The sequence below is a fragment of the Tauraco erythrolophus genome, chromosome 10 (assembly GCF_009769465.1).
Source record: "Tauraco erythrolophus isolate bTauEry1 chromosome 10, bTauEry1.pri, whole genome shotgun sequence".
NCBI lineage: Eukaryota > Metazoa > Chordata > Aves > Musophagiformes > Musophagidae > Tauraco > Tauraco erythrolophus.
In genome coordinates, this window is record NC_141474.1 from 6,076,520 (window position 1) to 6,094,057 (window position 17,538).

The 17,538-nt window shown below is 55.5% G+C and overlaps 1 protein-coding gene across 1 annotated transcript in view; it reads left to right on the plus strand.

The window, feature by feature from the left end:
* The window catches only part of CACNA1E (calcium voltage-gated channel subunit alpha1 E), a 107,672-nt gene that overhangs the window by 36,310 nt on the left and 53,824 nt on the right, over positions 1-17,538 (plus strand). Inside the window, 1 exon segment of the mRNA XM_086617853.1 lies at positions 13,390-13,493. Within this exon segment, the coding sequence (XP_086473979.1) occupies positions 13,390-13,493 (104 nt within the window).

Here is a 17,538-nt window from a genome sequence, read left to right on the forward strand (position 1 = left end):
GATGTGCCTTGGGAAGGCCCTGGAGCTGGGCTTGGACCCCCTCCCTGGGGCAGGGGCAGCATTTCGGTGTTCAACAGGAAGCTGAGACCTTTGGTATTCATGTTACAAACATCTGTCGGTGCTGGTGAAGGAGGGAACAGCTGGGCTGCATTCCTGTGGTTTGCAGCCACTTGAAGTTGCCGATGCTCGAGCCGTTGGGGTACGCAGGGAGAGACCTGGGGGCAGAGCTGGAAGCAGGGAAAACAGGCTACAGGCGATCACAAAGTGTAATACCGGTGTGGGTGATTGGCCGTTGTACGTTTGGTTTAGTTTATGGGTTAGAAGCAACTGTGCCAGTTCTGTTCCCAGCCTAATTTCAGCATCAATTTTGGTGTCATTGCACCGGGAATGTTTTTATACCCTGGTTCCCATAACGCCTGGAGATTTGCTGAGTGGCGTTGCTCTGCGGGAGGCAGATTGGATGGCTTGTGGTGGGGAAACAGGCTTGGATAGTTAGTTGTAAGCAGGAAGGCTGGATTTTAACCCTGGGTGAAGGCACCACACTGCCAGTGTTGGGGTCCCCCTCCTGCTCGGTCCATCCCCGGGTCCTTCTGGGGATGCAGGCTGGTGTGCTTAGGCAGATGGACCATGAAACCCAGACTGGGGTGGAAAGGGGAGAGTTCACGGCGAGGGGTTTGCCACAAAGATTCGGTTTTCCTCTTGCTAAGGGAGATGGCAGTGTCTGGATCTTGCTGCTTCGGCAGGGGAATTGGGCAGTATTGAACCACCTGGGAGTTCAGATCGAAAAAAAAGATGGTTTCTTGGCTGCTTCTGGTGTATCAATGAGATTAGAGACTTGACTGCAGCGCCGATTGCCCAGCCATAATTGAGTATAGCAGGAAAGGTGATTTTTCCTGCTGTGCCACAGCCCGTGCGTGCCCAGCAGTGTCCTTGCCTGGCACCAGCAGCCTGCCCGGCACCTTGTTTCTTGCATTAATGACCAGCTCTCTGCAAAAAACAGAGGCTGCTTCCATCAGTGCTCCTCATGTCCCCTCCTGCCTGTACTTCAGCGCCTGCAGCCAGTGCTAGTGCCCCTGAGCTACACAGATGGGCAATTCACCATCTGATGGACCTTGTGGGTTTGTACCGGCAGTTCCCTACTAGAACAGGTCTCCTGCTGATTAGGGCGTCCTTACCGGGAAAGCTGGAGTTGACTCATTTGATACCTGGGATTTGTTGATCCACCATGTGGATCTTACTTGGGGGGTAAGGGTGGGAGATGCTGCTGGGAGCACCTATTTACCTCCATAGCTGTTAAATAGGGGGCTCTCTGAATCACCTGGGGAGCCACAGCCCCAGTATCTGAACTCTCTTCCCAGCACTAGTCGTGATGCTGGGCAGATGTGCTCTGTCACCATGTCCCCGATGGCCAAGACCGTAAGCCTCCCTTTCCTGCTCCTCTGCAAAGAACCAGCTATTACTTACCTATAATGGAAAGGATTAAAGACCTCCTTGGATATTAATTGAATGAGGATTGGGGCCTTGGTAGGGCAAAAAGCTGCTGATTCACTTTGGGAGGCGGTGAGGGAGGGACACTGTTCCCAGCACTGCCGGGCTATGTCTCCCGCCCTCCCTGGGGACACGAGCTGTGTCACAGGGCATCTCTAGGTGACAAAGGCTATGGGTACTCAGTCCTTTCGCTGCTTGGAGGCAGCAAAATGAGCCTCTGCCTTTTTTTTAATAGAAAAAAGAGGTTTACACATGGGGAACGCAGTCCCCGGAGGAAGGCTGGGCAGGGATAGGAAGCCGTCGGGATGCTCTGCCATCACCTTTGTCACTTGGAGCAGCAAACCAGAGCAGGCTCCTGCTGCTGACCGGTATGGACCTTGCTCAGTGCGTGCCCTGGATTCGGGGGATTGGTGGTGGACTCTGCTCTCCCACTGGAGTAAAGCAATGGGAGGCTGCGTCCTTGTAGGTTAACGCCGCAGCCTTGCAGAGGAGAGGGAGATGGTAGGAAAACCACTTTAGCAATCTCTCAAGGAAATTGCTTACTACAGAATTCCCATGTGTAACTGTATCGTGATTTTAAGATCCGTTTTTTTCCACAGTTTTGCCGGTCTAGAAGTGTGGCTCCTGAAATTTGTAGATAGCATCACGAAAAGCTAATCGGCCCCTGAGAAGCTGATGGGGCTGTGTGGTATTTTCCCCGTGGATGTTTCTTGGATGTGCTTGCCTTCTGCATTGCTTTCATCTACCTTGCCTGGATGAAATGGTAGAAATCACAGTATGGAGTAAAAAAAAAAAAAGAAAGAAAAAAACGCAAGAATAAAACTTAAACTGTAGGGTGTGATGGCTTCTCCAACCCCCATCCCTGGGAGCCTGAAGGACTTTAATTTCTCTTAGAGGGGAGTTTTGGTTTTGTGGCTCCTCTGGCTGTCTCTGTGGTCCAAAACAGGGGCAAAGGAATATTTTGTTTTTCTTCTTACACTGGAGCAGATGCCTCTTTCCTGGGCTGGCTGAAGACCAAATCCAGTTTCTATAGGGACTAGAGGGAAATATAACCCTGGCAAAGAGGCTCATTGTCCTACTTCTCCACCTCTGCCAGCGTGCCAGTGTGGGGCAGGGGTCGGGGTGTGAGTTTTGTCATTAAACTGTCGTGCTGGGGTGCGGGAAGGGGTGGCAGGGCTGGCTGGGCACAGCACGGGTGCTTGGTGGGGCTGGTGGCTTTGGGTGCTCAGCCCAGCTCCCCTGGGAGAGCAAAGAGGAGAGGAGTCTGGAATGGTGATTTCCCCCAAAACCCCGACCTGAGAGGCTGTATTTATTCACCCAGATCATTGATTTGCTTTCCCATTTGGAAGTGCTCCACCGCTGTGCTTGCAGGTAGTGAGGAGGAGCCTGGCTTGGCTTGCCAAGAGCTGCCGCCCTCCTCTTCCTCCCACGCTGCCGGCAGCTGAGGTGGGAAGAAAAACACCCGTGGCAAGCACGTGCCGGCACTGTGGGCTGGGCTGGTGGGTTCTGCAGGGAAGAGGGGTCAGTCCTGCCTGCCCGGCTGGCTCCCGTGCCCACAGTGGTGCTCCAAGCTACCGGAGCTGATAACACTGGCCACGTGGCACAAGGAATTGGTCAGGAATTGGTTAGCCCAGGACAAACGAAGACACAAGCACACGGAGAAAGCTGCGGGAGCAGAGGACTGGAACCTGCCATGCAGGGAAAGCCTGTTTCCCTGCGTGGATTGGGCCATGGGGTTGAATTCCTGATCCTAATCCCGAGGATCGAGTAAAGTCCTGAGAGCCAGAGCGACCTGCAGACGGGTCCCGAGCGCACCGCAGTGATAACCGAGCGGCAGCGCAGCTGTGCAAAGGGCCAACTCGACTTTGCACGGGGCCGTGGCTGTTAGCGACGACATGGGTGAAAACATCTGCCTCCTGAGTGTGCTCGTTAGAGCAGCAGTGCTGCTAATTAAAAATGCATGGCATGGCCTAATGGGAGCCAGCTGGCCACGGTCGCTTGCTATGAACCTGAAAGCCTCTTGTGACAGAAGAGATTGAGACTATAGGGAAGCAGGAGGGCAAAAAGATCCGGGGAGCCTTAGGGGATGCTGGGGCTAGGAGCCTTCTGCGTGCTTTCGTGGCAGGAGGAAAGCGTTTGTGGTGGGGAAGGAGAATCAAATCCTTGGTGGCTTCCAAAATACCCACCAAAACACAGTGGTTGTGGGCAGATCTGTGTTGCCCGGGGGGCAGATGGGGCGTGCGGGTCTCGTGGCCCCGTCAAACAGGCTGCCCAGGGGCTGGTGGGGTGCGAAGCCACTGGCAGCAGCGAGGCTGCGGGAGCAGCTGTAGAATGGGAGCTGCTGCAAGGAAAGGGATTTGCAGCGAGCGTGGCTCAACCGCCGCCGGCTCGCGGCTGCCATACGCGCCGCACCCGGCTTCCAAAAGTCGGCTTAGGGCTGGATTTGGCTGCGGAGCGCCAAAGCTGAGAGCTTCTGCCTGAGCCTGCTGTTCAAACCCACGTCCTTTTTGGAATGGGGACGGGTCGGGGAGCCCTGATTTGGGGTGCTGGGGAAGGGGGGTTGTTAAATCACGCAGATCGGAGATGGGGACAAGGCTCGGCTGTGCTGCTTGCTGCCAGGTGCCCAGCTGCACTGGTCGAGTGGCCTCGGAGGGGCTCAGGGGAGGGATCTATTTCAAAGCAGTTACTTTTCCGTGTGTGTGTATGTAAAATTGCTCATCGCTTGCTGACATGAATTCCCAGGGCGTCACGGCCATCCCTTGGGATGCTCAGCTGCTCTCCCTGCAGCGCCGGTGTGTGAACAGCAGGAACGGGACCTGAGCATTGTGCAGGTCCCAGTGGGTTTCTCCTCTTGATTTTTGGAGAGCAAGGGTAGTGCCTGGCTTTCTGTGGGGCAGCCAGGAGCCAGCAAAATTAATGACTTGACCAGAGAGGAGTTTGCTCCTTTCGGGGTTTGCTCAGAGCTAAGATGAGCTGGGAAACCTCCTCGAACCCCAGAGCTTCCAGGAGCTGTTGCAGATGCTCTGGACGTCAGTGCTCGTCCCCTGGTGACCCCTGGGGTCCTTGGTCCCAGGGCAAGTGCTGCAGTAGTGCTCGCCATGTGCCGAGGGCTGTAGGGACTCTGCAGCAAGGGCCAGTGGTGCAAAGATCCCCTTAAAACAGCACGTGCCCTGACGCCATGGTGATGGGCAGAGCACTGGAGGAGCTCACTACAGCAGTGGTCCCACAGCCAGGGGCTGAGCCTGCCCAGCTACTCCTTCGGGCGCTGCGGAGGGTGAAGCTGGGAAAGCGATGTGTAACGGTGGCTCCTGGCATGGAGCGGCGGTGGCTGGAGATGATCTTTGGGGAGAGGAGGAGTGAGAGAGGCTGGAGAGCAGAGGAGATGGGAGGGATGGCGAAAGAGGGAAACCAGTTGGCTTTTCAGCCCTCTGTGCCCTGGGACAACGCCAGGCGCTCGAGCTGGAATGCTTACAAAGGGAAAAGGAGTCCCTTCTCGTGTGTTTTAAATTAAAACACAACACACAAAAAAATACCTTGTCAGGGAGGCATGAAAATTTAATCAACACCTAGCGCTCTGAGCAGCTCAGTAGCAAGTACAGACCTTAATGCCTCTGCAGCTATTCCTGGCAGCTCCCAGCCCTGTGGGCAAAGCGGGGTGTGCTCTGGGCTGGGGAGGGGAGATGGGGGCTGCCGAAAATTCCCTCGCACTCATGGCACCGCGGGATGAAGCCCCTTCCTGCTCCTTCCTCCTAAATGTCCAGCACTGAGTGTTTTAAATGCAATTAAGTTAGTGAGAGCTTCAGAGAGGAGACTTCAAGTTCCACCTCGAAACTTTAAAACCTTCTTAACTTTGAACGAAATGAGCCCTTTTCCCCCAAATTGCTCCTGTTGGTGCCTGAGCTGGCAGCTTGTGAGCTGCCAGCCGTGGGTGCCAGAGCCCAGCCCCGACAGGCACGTGTCTCCTTTTGGGAGAAGCGGCTCTTTCCCGCACTCAGCAAAGCCAGACCCTCTCAGCTTGCCAAATGTTCCTGCTTTTTCCTTTTTTTTTTTTTTTTTTTTTTTTACCCCTTTTCCCTCTCTCTGTGTGTGCTGAAATGACACAGCAAGAAACAAACCATGTCTGCTGGATCCCCGGCTTTGCAGGCATGTTCTGTCAAAAGCTCCCTGCCCACACCCTCCTCCCTGCCCGCACCGCAGTCTCGTTCCTAAACCGTCTGCCGGCGGGATCTGGGGGAGCCGAGGGGTCGGCGAAGGCACCGATGCTCCGGCACTGCCCAACAACCCCAGGCTCTGGGAGAAAGGGTGGCAGGGCGGTTCTTGACGCTGCCTTGTCCCCACTGCTCATCATCGTGAAGCTCAGGGTCTGGAATTTCGTTTAGCGGGTTCAGCACCGGGAATCATGCCGGCGAGGCTTTTGCAAAGCTGTTCTGGCGCCTCTGCGTTGGCTCATGTGCTGCCGTGCGGCAGGGTTGAACCGTGGGGTACTGGGGTGAGCTGAGGTTGCGCATGGGTCTGTTGCCCCAGAGCATCACAGCTGGAGCCAGGGATGTTCCGGCATCTAGGAAATGTAGGATGGGGCCCGAGTGCCTCTCCGGGCTTGGAACACTCTCGAAACAAAGCAGACTCCAGCCTGGCAATCAATAAGCCCCATTGAAAATAAAAAACCCAAAGCTGATCCCATAAAAACCAACCATGCCCTGCTGCAGCGCCCAGGCTCTGGTTCCAGCTGGAGAAGCAACGGCACCGGCACGTACCCAAACCTCAGGCCAGGGATGTGCGCTGGGGACGCCGGCGCTGCTTTAGCCAAGTGCTGGGTTTAACGAAGGTTGTGAAGCTTTGCGAATACCGTATCATGAAAGGTTCATCCTGCTTGTGGGGCGGTTATGGGGTGCCCTCAGGAAGGCGCAGGATGAGTCCGGGCAGGGGGAAGATGGAGGTTTGGGAGCAGACATGGGGGCAGCCGGGGACGCAGCAAGAATGGCTGGGGGGAGAGGAGGAGAAGGAGGCACATGTGGGGCTCAGGGTCTGTGGATCGATGCTGGGGCACCTGGGTGTGATTTCTTGGTGGATGGGAGGAGAAGAGAGCAATAACTGGTCTCCGCACTCATATCAAACACTTGATTTTTAATAATGCTTCTAACAATGTGTTTTTTGCATTCTGCTTAGAAAGCAGAAGAAATGAAATATATGTTGGGGTTCAGTGTGAGAAGAGAAGGCTCCAGGGAGACCTTCTAGCAGCCTTCCAGTACCTAAAGGGGCTGCAAGAAAGCTAGAGAGGGGCTTTGTACAAGGGTGTGTAGTGACAGGACAAGGGGTGATGGCTTTAAACTGAAAGAGGGGAGATTTAGATTAGATAAAGGAAGAAATTTTTTATAATGAGAGTGGTGAGGCACTGGACTAGGTTGCCCGGAGAAGTTGTGGCTGCCCCATCCCTGGAAGTGTTCAAGGCCAGGTTGGATGAGGCTTTGAGCAACCTGGTGTAGTGGAAGATGTCCCTGCCTATGGCAGAGGGTTTGGAACTAGATGGTCTTGAAGGTCCTTTCCAACCCAAACCATTCCATGATTCTGTGATATCCATTGGGGTTTTTCCTGTTTTCCCACTCCTTCACCTTCCCCACACCAGCACAGACACAAGCATTCCCCCGCGCCGCGGGCTTTGCTGAGCTTGGTGTGCCCCTCTGCAGGCACGGGGCAGGAGCTGCCCACCCCGCCTCTCTGGACCCCACCGTGGCAGGATGCATCCTGCCATGGGCCAGCCTTGGCCCTGCCAAGGAAATGTACCAATTTCCTCCTTAATCTGATTTGGAAAAGCAAAGCGTTTTCATTCAGATCTTGTCCAGTGCTGGGGTCGCTGATGGATACCAGGCGGGGCTGGTGGGGAGTGAAGCATGGCCCTGCATGCGCCAGATCAAATTATTGCTATTAAAAGGAAGAAGAAGATCTGTTACTGCGCTGGGGAGAGTGGCAGCGGGCATCAAGATCTTGAGGGAACGGGTTAGGCCAGGGAATCTGCTGTAAAGGTGGCTTTTTGATTATTTTCCCCACCCCTTTTTGCTGGGGTACGGAGATTTTGAGGCTGTTCCCGATGGGCTGTGTGTGCTTCTCAGCCACGGTTTGCAGGGAGGAGCATGTCGAGGGCTGTGAAGGTGATGCTGGGGAGGTGGCATCAGCCGTGGCAGGGGCATGGTGGTGTAACTCCATCATCGAGAGTTGCTGAGCTGAGGGTTTGGTGTACAAATCGTGGAAGCTGTGTTGGTTTTGCCCTCGCAGCGGGCAGCGACCCACAGAAGGCTGGGGAAGGCAGGCACAGCGCCCAGGGCAAAGCCTCCCGAGATCCTGCATTTTCCCATCATCCACAAACCTCCTGGCTAGGATTGCTACCGGGAGGACAGACAGACCTCTCCTGCCTAGCCGTGGCGATTGGGATGGTTCGGTCACTGCCCGTTAGAGCCATGGATCCCTGCGGGAGCTCTCCGTGGAGTGGGAGATCCCTGGACTGCGATGAAGCAGGATGAGGCCACCTGTGCTGCTGGAGGTCCCGTAGATTCCTCACCCAACCCCGTAGCTCAGCGCTGCTGTATCACCCGAGCACGTCACGGCCAGTTGGTTACGGTAATGAATGGATATTATTACCCCAATCTAATTATGTGCCGGTTTGGTCCGGGCTCAAGCAGAAACCACAGAAGCTCTCTCCTAATGCAGATGGATTTAGAGATGGAACCTGACTGCCTTACGGGGCATCGGCGTGCGCTATTGAGGTTGGCGAAGTTGGGCGTGGAGATATCCAGGACACATCTCCTGCTGGGGAAGAGGCAGAAAGCTCCTTTCCTCTCCTGGGAGCCCAGCCCTGTTACTAGACACTGGAGAATCAATGAGGATGGATCGCTGTGTGAATGAAGTCCAGTGGCTCCCTCTGTCCAGCTGCTCCCCAAATGAGTTGGGTGCCCACAGCCTCAGTCCCCAGTCCCCCTCCCTGGGCTGGTGGGCAATGAGTGGCCATCAAAGGCACCCTGCACAGGCAGAACATGCTCCCTGTTTATTTTTAGGTAGGAGAGACTGAGTTTGTGGGTTTTTTTTGTTCCCTCCCCTTCCCCTATAGCAAAGGAATCCTAAAGTTTCCGATGCGAGCGCAGCCGAGGGAGGGTACGTGTGGGCTGTGAGCTTGTGCTTTGCCTTCGACTCGGGGATATATTTAGATTTCTTTAGATTTCTGGCCCCCCAAGTGAGACCTGCTTTTGCAGGCTCCCCATGCCTTTTCCCGCCCTTTGGAAAAAAAACAAAACCAACAAACCAAACCAACACAAGGGCTGCTGGAAGAATAACCCCGTGCCGGGGGTTGGGAAGCAGGAGCTGGCAGGGGCTCCTTCACCGGGTGGGGACCTGCCGTGCCGGCTCCATTACCCCACGAGGGTCCTGCTCCCACGCTTTGGTGGTGTCATTTATAGCCTTGGAGGCTTCGACGGCAGCAGGACGGGTCATGTCCGCTGCAGAGATGCGGGTCCGATGGTTCAGCTCCTGCCAGGGCATGGCCGGGCATCTCTACTGATGTCTTGGCATGAGAAATACCCTTGGGTGTGGAGTCCTTCGGAGAAATTGTGGCTCCGTAGTCTTCACTGACAAGCTCACGTTGGTTGTGTTGGTGTCTCGGGTATGTCTGGAGGCAGCAACAAACATGTTTCTTGGTCTGTTGGCTGTGGGAGAGCTTGGGTGGTGGTGGTTTAGGCTGGTTGTCTTAAATGGATGGGAAGAAGCAGCAAAGATCAGGCGTTGGGCAGCTCCTTCATTTCCCAAAGGGCTTGGGTGAGTGATGGGATGTGATCTCCAGCATAGGCAGCCAGGGGCAGGAGCCAGGAATATCTTCATTAAAGGAGTTACAGCATTCATGTAATTTGAGGACTAAACTCCTTGTGTCTACCCCAACCTCTGCACATGATAACCTACCTCCTGGTAGCTTCAGCAAAGGGGAGAAAACCTATGGGAAGGCACAGTGGACCGAGGCCATGAACCACCGCCTACGGAGGGATATTGAGAACAAACAATGCCCCAAAGGGGTAGGAAAAGGGGCTGATAAGTCAAGACAACTACATCCTGGCACTGAAGAAGTTGGGAAGTGCTATGGGAGCTGCCAAAAGTCACAGCGAAACAGACATCATTGAAGAACGCTCAATGGGGTGGCCAGCGGTTCCTCACCTCTGCCGATGGAAGCAAGGCAAGGCAAAGCAATGGCTGGGGAGATGTGGGCATGGATGGGTGTTTCACTCCTGCAGTTGGCCGACACAAAGACAGAGGCAACAAAAGGCCTGGATAATGGGAGTGAGGACACGGGCACGAGTGCAGTCGATGTGGAAACCAAATGCGGAGACCATCGCGCCCATCGAGCTGGCATTCAGCGTGGCTTCCCCCCTCCCCGTGCTCGGAGGGAGCTGGCACATGAAATGGCAGGTCTGGTAACAAGTATTTTTAACAACTCCACCGAGTTGGGGGAGGCACCATCTGACTGGAGAATAGCGAATGCGATGCCTATATTTAAAAGCGGGGGGAGGAGGGGAAAAAAGAAAAAAAAAAAAATAAGGCAGGCAGGAATAGGACTGTAAGCCTGACCTCGATTGCATGCCATTTCGGAACAGATTTGGAAGGCAAAAGAGGGAAAAAAAATGAATCATGGGTTTGCCAAAGGTAGGTCACGCCAGGCTAACCTGGCATCGGAGAGCCCTGGGAATGTGCAGAGCTGCTCTTTGTAGTAAAGCTCTGGGCTATGGGAAAGTGTTAATGAAGCGGAGAAGGAGAAGAAGAGGAGCTCTGCAAGGCTGGCAGGGAAGCGAGCAGCGCCGGGATGGTGTTGAGGGGACTTAGTGGCTGGTGACGACCAGTGGGACTCCTTGGGGATAAGCCATGGGCTTTCCAACTTACAGCATCGACTAGCTGCCCAGAGCTGGGGGGAAGACAGAGGCTGCCGCCTCTGGCTGGAGGAAGAGATGTGGGATGCAGTGAGAAATGGAAAGCCATGTGCTCATTGAGGAACAGCAAAGATATCTCCTAGGAGCCTGAGTCTTTCTGGTTGGGAAGTGGCGGCGTGGAGGAGGAGAAGGAGGAGGAGGAGGAGGGGATGAGCAGCAAGCACAGGGTGACCGCAGGCCAACTGTGTCCTGGAGAAGGAGGGAGGTTTGCAGGAGGGATGGCAAAGTCTTGGTGGCTTTGGGAGTGCAGAGATGGGAGTACATCCATGTGTGTATGCACACACACTGTTCTGCGTGCTGCAGTCCTGCTGCACTGGGTGCTTTGTGGTTGTACTCTCCACCACTGGCTAGAGGAGCAGTGGATGATGCGGAGCCTGTGCAATGCCATGACCCTTGTGTGTTCCAAACAATTCCCTTTGGCTGGGACCTCTGCAGTCTGGGTGCTGCAAAGGGACTGGAGCATATCTTCCAGCTCCTTGGGGAATAAAAGGGCAAATTCTGCCACATGGAGTGGCTGAGCAGGTACCAGATGATGGGCTGGAGCCACCACATCCTGGCTGGGCATCACCAGCTCCTGGTTTTGTAGGGAGCATTGGATGTGCCCTGGGAAATTTTATCTTGGGGCAAAGCTGGCACCAGCCAGGAGGATCCCATGTAGCTACTCGAAGCAGGACGGTTCCTGGGGCTTTTGACACTGGCTTGGGTGGCTGGGACCATCCCCATGCTCGCTGTGGCCAGTGATGTGTCCTTGGATATGGAGGGTCCATGGCCACAGCTCCTCATCCCTTCCCCTGCCCCAGCAATGCCTCTCCTGGAGCTGTTGGATGCTAGTGGTGCCAGACATGTAACCCCCAAATAAACCCTAAAATCTCTCTAATCCCCTTTATCTCCACCCCCATGGGAGCTGGGTACCCTAAATGCATGTAGAGGTTGGGAACGCAGACAGCCCAGCCCATCAGGGTACTGCCAAGCCCCTGCCTCAGGTTTTCTGGCTGCACGTCCCTGGTGCCACCAACATTGACTGTGTCCACAAAATGCCGTGGGAAGAGGTGGTCTGGGTGCTACTGCTGGTATCGCTGGCTGATAGCCCGGGGGGAATCGTCCTCTGTTCCATCATCTCATCTGCATTCCCCACTCCATCTCCTGCTGAGCATCGCTGGAGGGGAGGAGGTCAGCCCTGAAGGAAGATGTCTCCTTCACCTGTAGGAAAGGAGGTCATCTATTTTGCGTCCCCTGTGCCAAGGACCTTGGGGAAAGCCCATGGCTTTTGGGCAGGAGCCAGTTTCCAAGCTGAGCAATCCTGGCACGGGTCGCAGGTACCTGATAGCACCTTGGTGGGGAGCTGAAGCCCAGCCAAGCTCAGGCTGAGGGCTGCACGGTGCCTTGAAGACTGATGCTGTGGCAAATGGTGCTGCTGGAGCAGAGCGCGGTGGCCTGGATGTCTCTGGAGGGTGGCGATGAGTGTTGGCTGTACAGGATTCCCATGTGTCCTTCCCACCTCCCTGCACTCGTCTCTCCCATGTCCCTGAGAAAAGGGGCTGGGGGTGGGACTGGGGCTCTTGAAAGGTGCAGGACCTTGAGAAGACGCCTGTGATTTCCCTAGTGCTGAAGGAAGAGGGCGGTGAGTCTTTCCAGATGCTTTCCCCGACCTTGGAGTCCTTATCGCTGTGGTGTGCCTGGTGCTCCTTGGCCCTGGGGGCTGCATCCATGGCATCCAGATGTGCTGGCATTGCCATTCCTGTCTTGGGCTCGATGTCACACCGGTGGGGACACCCGGCTGAGGTTCGCGCTGATGCCTCGGTCACTGGAGGAAGACTCTGGCACGGTGGCTTTCTCAACCCCTTGGAGATGGTGCTTCTTCCTTGCAGAGCCTGGGCTTGGCTCCTGCGCTGGCTGACCGGGAGACGTGGTGCCAATGACTCAGATGAAGATGAGGGCTTAATTAGCACGGGGAGAGGGGAGGGGGAAGAGAGAGAAAAGAGAAAGAGTCTTTCATTGCCACAAGATTGATACCACCTCCCCCAGACAGTCACGTTCTGCCGCATCACCCTCCAGCCCGGCGTCATGTGCGCCGGGCCTGACACCGGAGGACAAATGGGACCCGGGAAGTGGCTGCAAGGTACAGAGGGGCACTGCTTTATTAACAGCCTCAGTGAATAAATGTCTGGAGGTATCAAGCAGGGCTTGCCAGCAGCTTTTTCAGCTGTAGGGCTTTGACCTGCAGTCAGACCCACCCTCCACTCTCAGCTCCTTGGGGTTGGGGTGACACATCCAGGGCGGGAGGGTGTCTGCAAGGTGTCAGTAGCGATGCCACCAGCAAAATACCCATGTGAAGGTGTGTGGGGCTTGCCTACACCAGCCCCCTTCCCCCCCATGCACAGGAGGACAAGCATCGGCTGCCTCTTCTTTAGCCACAAGCTCCCCTGGCCCTAAGGCACCTTAGAAATCTTGCCCCCTTAACCATTGCGGCAAGGCTTTGCCCTGCCTCGGTGGGATGCCAGGGGAGCACTGAATCAAGTTGAGCTGGGGTCATGCTCAGGGTGACCCCCATACCCTCAGCACCCCGATTTTGAGCTGCAGAGCCCTTCACCTCTGACTACACCGCTGTCTAACAGCCCCTGTGTTCCTGCAGGGCTGGTAGAAGGAGGTAAAGGAGAGTGATCCTGCCCAGTGTGGGCTGGAGACTGTGGAGGAAGACCCGTGGTTGGGGCAGGATGCTGACGGGCATCGGGCACTGCTGGCCGGGAGCCCCAGTCTGGGCACGCCTGCCTGCACAGGCAGCTGCCCGGTGCCTGTCAGGGCTTGGTGGGCATGGCTGTGTTGCCCTGAGGAGCCTGGAGTGAGAATCACCACCGCGTCTGAGCTAACGCAGCCTCCCTCTGCCCCGGCTGCTGGGGTTGAACGTAACCTCACGCGTGTGTTTTTTTTTTTTTTCCCCCTCCAGACCAATGATGCCTTAGGAGCCACCTGGAACTGGCTGTACTTCATTCCCCTCATCATCATTGGATCCTTCTTTGTCCTCAACCTTGTCCTGGGAGTGCTGTCAGGGTAAGCAAGACACTGTCCTTCTTCTCTGGGTCGTGCCTGTCCTGTGCCTGAGGTTGGCCTCCAGTTCTGCCGTGCCCCCCAGGACCCCGGGGGCTGGTCCCCCATCCCCTCCATGTCTGCCTGCCCCACAGCTAGGGACCATTCCCTGGCTCTTCTTATGTCCTTTCCTCCCTGGGGAGCTGGGAAAGGGGCAGCGTTGATGATGCTTTCGTGTTGGTTTGCCTTGCTGAAGAGCTCATGGTTTTGGTCACCTGCCAGAAATGGTCAGTGTGGATCTTCTGTCTGCTTGGGACCTTCTGGAGGGGAGAGACATGGGGGAACCTCATGGGAACCTGCTGGAGTCTGGAATGCGTTTGTAGTAGGGCGCGTGTTGGCTGGTTGATGGAGCGTGGTGAGCATGGCTTGGGGTGGATTTGGGGCATGCGTGGGAGCGATGCGAGGCACCTCCACGTACCGATGTACCCGGCGCCAGTGGGGGATACACACTGGTGAGGGTAGGGGTGCCTATGGACAAGGGAGGGATGTGAGAACAACACAACTGTCCCTGTTCTGCTCTTCCCAGGGGAAAGGAGATTTTAATCCAAGGCATTAAACTGGGTTTAGAGAGAAAAAGGCTTCTTGTCTCCATGACAATGGGCTGTGGTTGCATCAGCACATCCTCCACTGCTGGCAGGGGTTGGTGCATAGGGAGACCATGTCCTCTCCTGCACTGGAAAAGGAATGTGGGCTCCTCTGCCCTTGCTGCAGGTGGCAGTGGGGACCCCATGCCCAGCAACAGGTCATTTTTTTCCTAATTGCTCATTATCGGGGCGGGGGAAAAGCCACCGTAGCACTGGTTTGGCCAGCTGGAAAGCTCTTAGATGCAGGGATCTACCATGGAGACTGGCCTCGGTCATCTCTGTCACTGTCTTCAATGCCCCTGTGAGTCCAGGTGTGACGGCGGTGGTTTCAGGAGTGCTTTTGGAGAGGCAGATTGGGCTTCGAAGTCTGGTGGTGGGTTGAATTCCCCCAGCTCTCAGTCTGGAGTCTGACTGGGGACAGGCTGCAGGAGGGGCTTTGTGCCGCCTCCCAGGGAGGCAGCTCTTACAGAGGATGAAGACATCCAGGAAGCGTTGGGTGGCCTTTGCCTTTCTCATGCCGCATCTATCTCGGGAATTTGAACAATGTCCAATCAGGTGGCAGTGTCAAGCAGGAGCTTTCCTACAAAAGCCCAGAGAAGAGAAATTGGGAAGCTGGAGGCTAGACAGCTGGAAAAGCCCCTCATTGCAGTGGTGAAGCATGTCAACACAGTGTGTTGTGTGGATACTGAGGCTTTTGGTGCTGGTGGGATGCTGAGAGCAGCCTGGGGATACCTGCAAGCCAGCTGCTGGTGGAAGGACCACAGGGCAGCCAGTGGGATGCCCAGCCCATGCCCTGGTCCGTGCTCGGTGCTTGCCTGTGCCGAGACCGCACAGGGCAGCCATTCCCGCGCCCACCGAATTGGATACAGTTGTCTAGGGCTCTTCCCAGGCGCCGGCTGGCATTTCCACTGTTTGTTTATCGCTAATAGGGTTTGTATCAGGGAAGGATGCAAGTGGGTGGGTGGCCTAATTGGCAATGGAGATGCTCTCGTGGCGTGCCAGATACCTAGGGAAAAGCACGACTGCTCAGCTCCCCGGAGGGCCGAGCGAGGTGAGCGCAGGCGGCGAGCTGGGCTCTGCCGCCCGCCGGAGAGGCCACTGCGTGTCCTCCTGCCCGGCCATGGCCGCGGGCATCCCCTGTGGCCAGGCGGATGTGGTACCTCGGTGGTGATGGAGCGTCCTTTTGCCAAAGCTGCTGCCAGAGCTGCGGAGGGGTGCGAGGTGAGGCAGGAGAAGGTACTTCTGCACGCAAACAATGAGTGCCATAAGAAGGGCTTCGTTCCTTGCTTTGCTCACTTAGTTTTTATCATTTTTAACGCTTCCGGTGATCGTCTTGTGCTGGAAGAGGGCACTTGGCTCTGTGGGAGGGGAAGGGTAACGTTTGGATGAGCAGCCAGGGTCTGGCTGGATCACCCCGCATCTTCCTGGGCTGGGCTGAGCTGGGAGGATGGAGGTCGCTTTGGGAATGAGCTCCATGCAAACACCTCCGCGTGAAGGAAGCCTTTCGCTGGTGTTACGGCACAGTGGTGAGTCCTGGTAGCCCGCTTGCAGAAACCTGGAGCCACGTTGCTTGCAAACTGCACCATCTGTACCGGCGAATAACGAGGTCTGCTCGGGAGAACCCAGCCTTCTTCTCAAAGTCCACGCTCACGAGCTGCTGCAGAGCTCTCTGCCCTCGCTTCGTCTCAGCAGCAGTTTTCCTTGGAGAAACAATCCAATGACCCCGAGGCCAGTCCCAAACGCGAAGAGGCTGCGGGAGGACATTTGTGTGTTTAACTTGCCACCAGCAGAAGTTTGCTGGAGCCCAGATTTAGCAATCTTCTGGTTGCGATGCGCATCTCTCCCAACAGTCAGTTCCCCAACTGTTAAGCGGAGGCATGACCTCCGTGATGTAAACAGCCTGGATCCATCTGCTCCTAAGCACAAAGTATGTGGGAGAGGGAAAGAAATGATTCCCATCATACCGAGGCTCCTCAATTTTTCTCTCTAAATACTAACATGCGTGCTGGAATCGCATGCAACGCTATTAAGAGGAGATGGGTTCGCTCCAGGCAGGGGCTTGGAGAGCCAGTTCTTCTGGGGCTTTGGCATTTATTATTGCGTCTATTAACTCTCCCCCTCTACGGGTGCAATTACGGATCAATTAATTCCAACTGAAAGCAGGAAGGGAAAGAAAAAATTGGCCCCATTCCTCTTTGAGAGCAGGTATGGAGCCCAAGGAGATGTGACTGCTCAGCTTTTAAAGCTACACGAGCTCCCAAAATAATCCTGGCAGAAGAGAGTCAGTGGGAGCGAGCGAGGACGGAGCATCAGCTGAAACGCCCTGTTTTCTGCCGCGTGGCAGCTGGTGGATTTGGGAGCTCGGGAGGATGCTGAGACTCCTACTAAGCATTGCCTGCTGCCGTCCTGTGGCCTGAGCTTGGTGTAATCCAGCACCCCACTGGGATGGGGCAGGATGCGCCCGCAGCTCTGCACCTCTTCCTAGGTAGAACCACTGTAGCACGGAGAGAATCGCGTGGCGCAGCCGTCTCCACTGTGGGGTAGGTAGGACGGGACAGGATGTCCTCCTGCCCCTGCGGCTGATGGCCTGTGGTGGGCAATGCCCTGCAGTTGGTTGGCTCCAGCTTCCGTGCTGGAGGTTTGCCAAGATCTACTCTTCCGTCTTAGTGAAATGTTGGGTGGGTTTGTTTTTTTTCAGCTGTTTCTCATGTAAAATAATTTGGATCTATGTGTTCGTGCTGCATCTCCAGAGCAGCAGAGACCTGGTGAGAGCTGCGCTGCCTGGTCCCCACCGCCTGCGGCATGCACAGTGCCACGGCAGCAGTGATGCCATCCCAGTGATCACAGCTCACCACTGGTCCTGTCCAAACCCCTGCAGAGGTCCTGTCTGCTTTACCCCTCCTGGAAAGAAGATGGCTTATGTTTAACTTGCCACCGGGAGCAAGAAGTTGGAAAAGTGAAGGTGAAAAAGAAGCCGTGCTTGGAAGAATAACGTTGAGGAGTCCTGTGGAGCTTCTGAAACCAGACAAGCTGTGTTTTGACTCTCTCTCCCCTTTTCCTCAGCCCCTGCGGTAAAGCCCTGCTCCGTTCGTTGTGGCATCTGGCTTCCTGTTGAGGTAGACTCATAGCCCTGGTGGACTTCTTTCCCCCATTGAGTCTCATACTTCCAGCCCCTTTCCAGGGTGACAAAGCTGCTACAATCCACAGTGTTCGTGGTCTGCAACAATAACTGAGTGTGGGCAGTGGAAGGGAATGCTGCCTGACCTGGGAAGGCTGGGACCCTGAGTCTACCAAGGAGAAGACCTCTGGAAGCTGATGGCAAAGCAAGAAGTTGAGCACGATGGCAAGAAAAACGAAATCCATCTGCCTTGTACCAAACAAGAGAGTAATTTAAATCCTCCTAATTGCTTCTACTCATCCTGGTG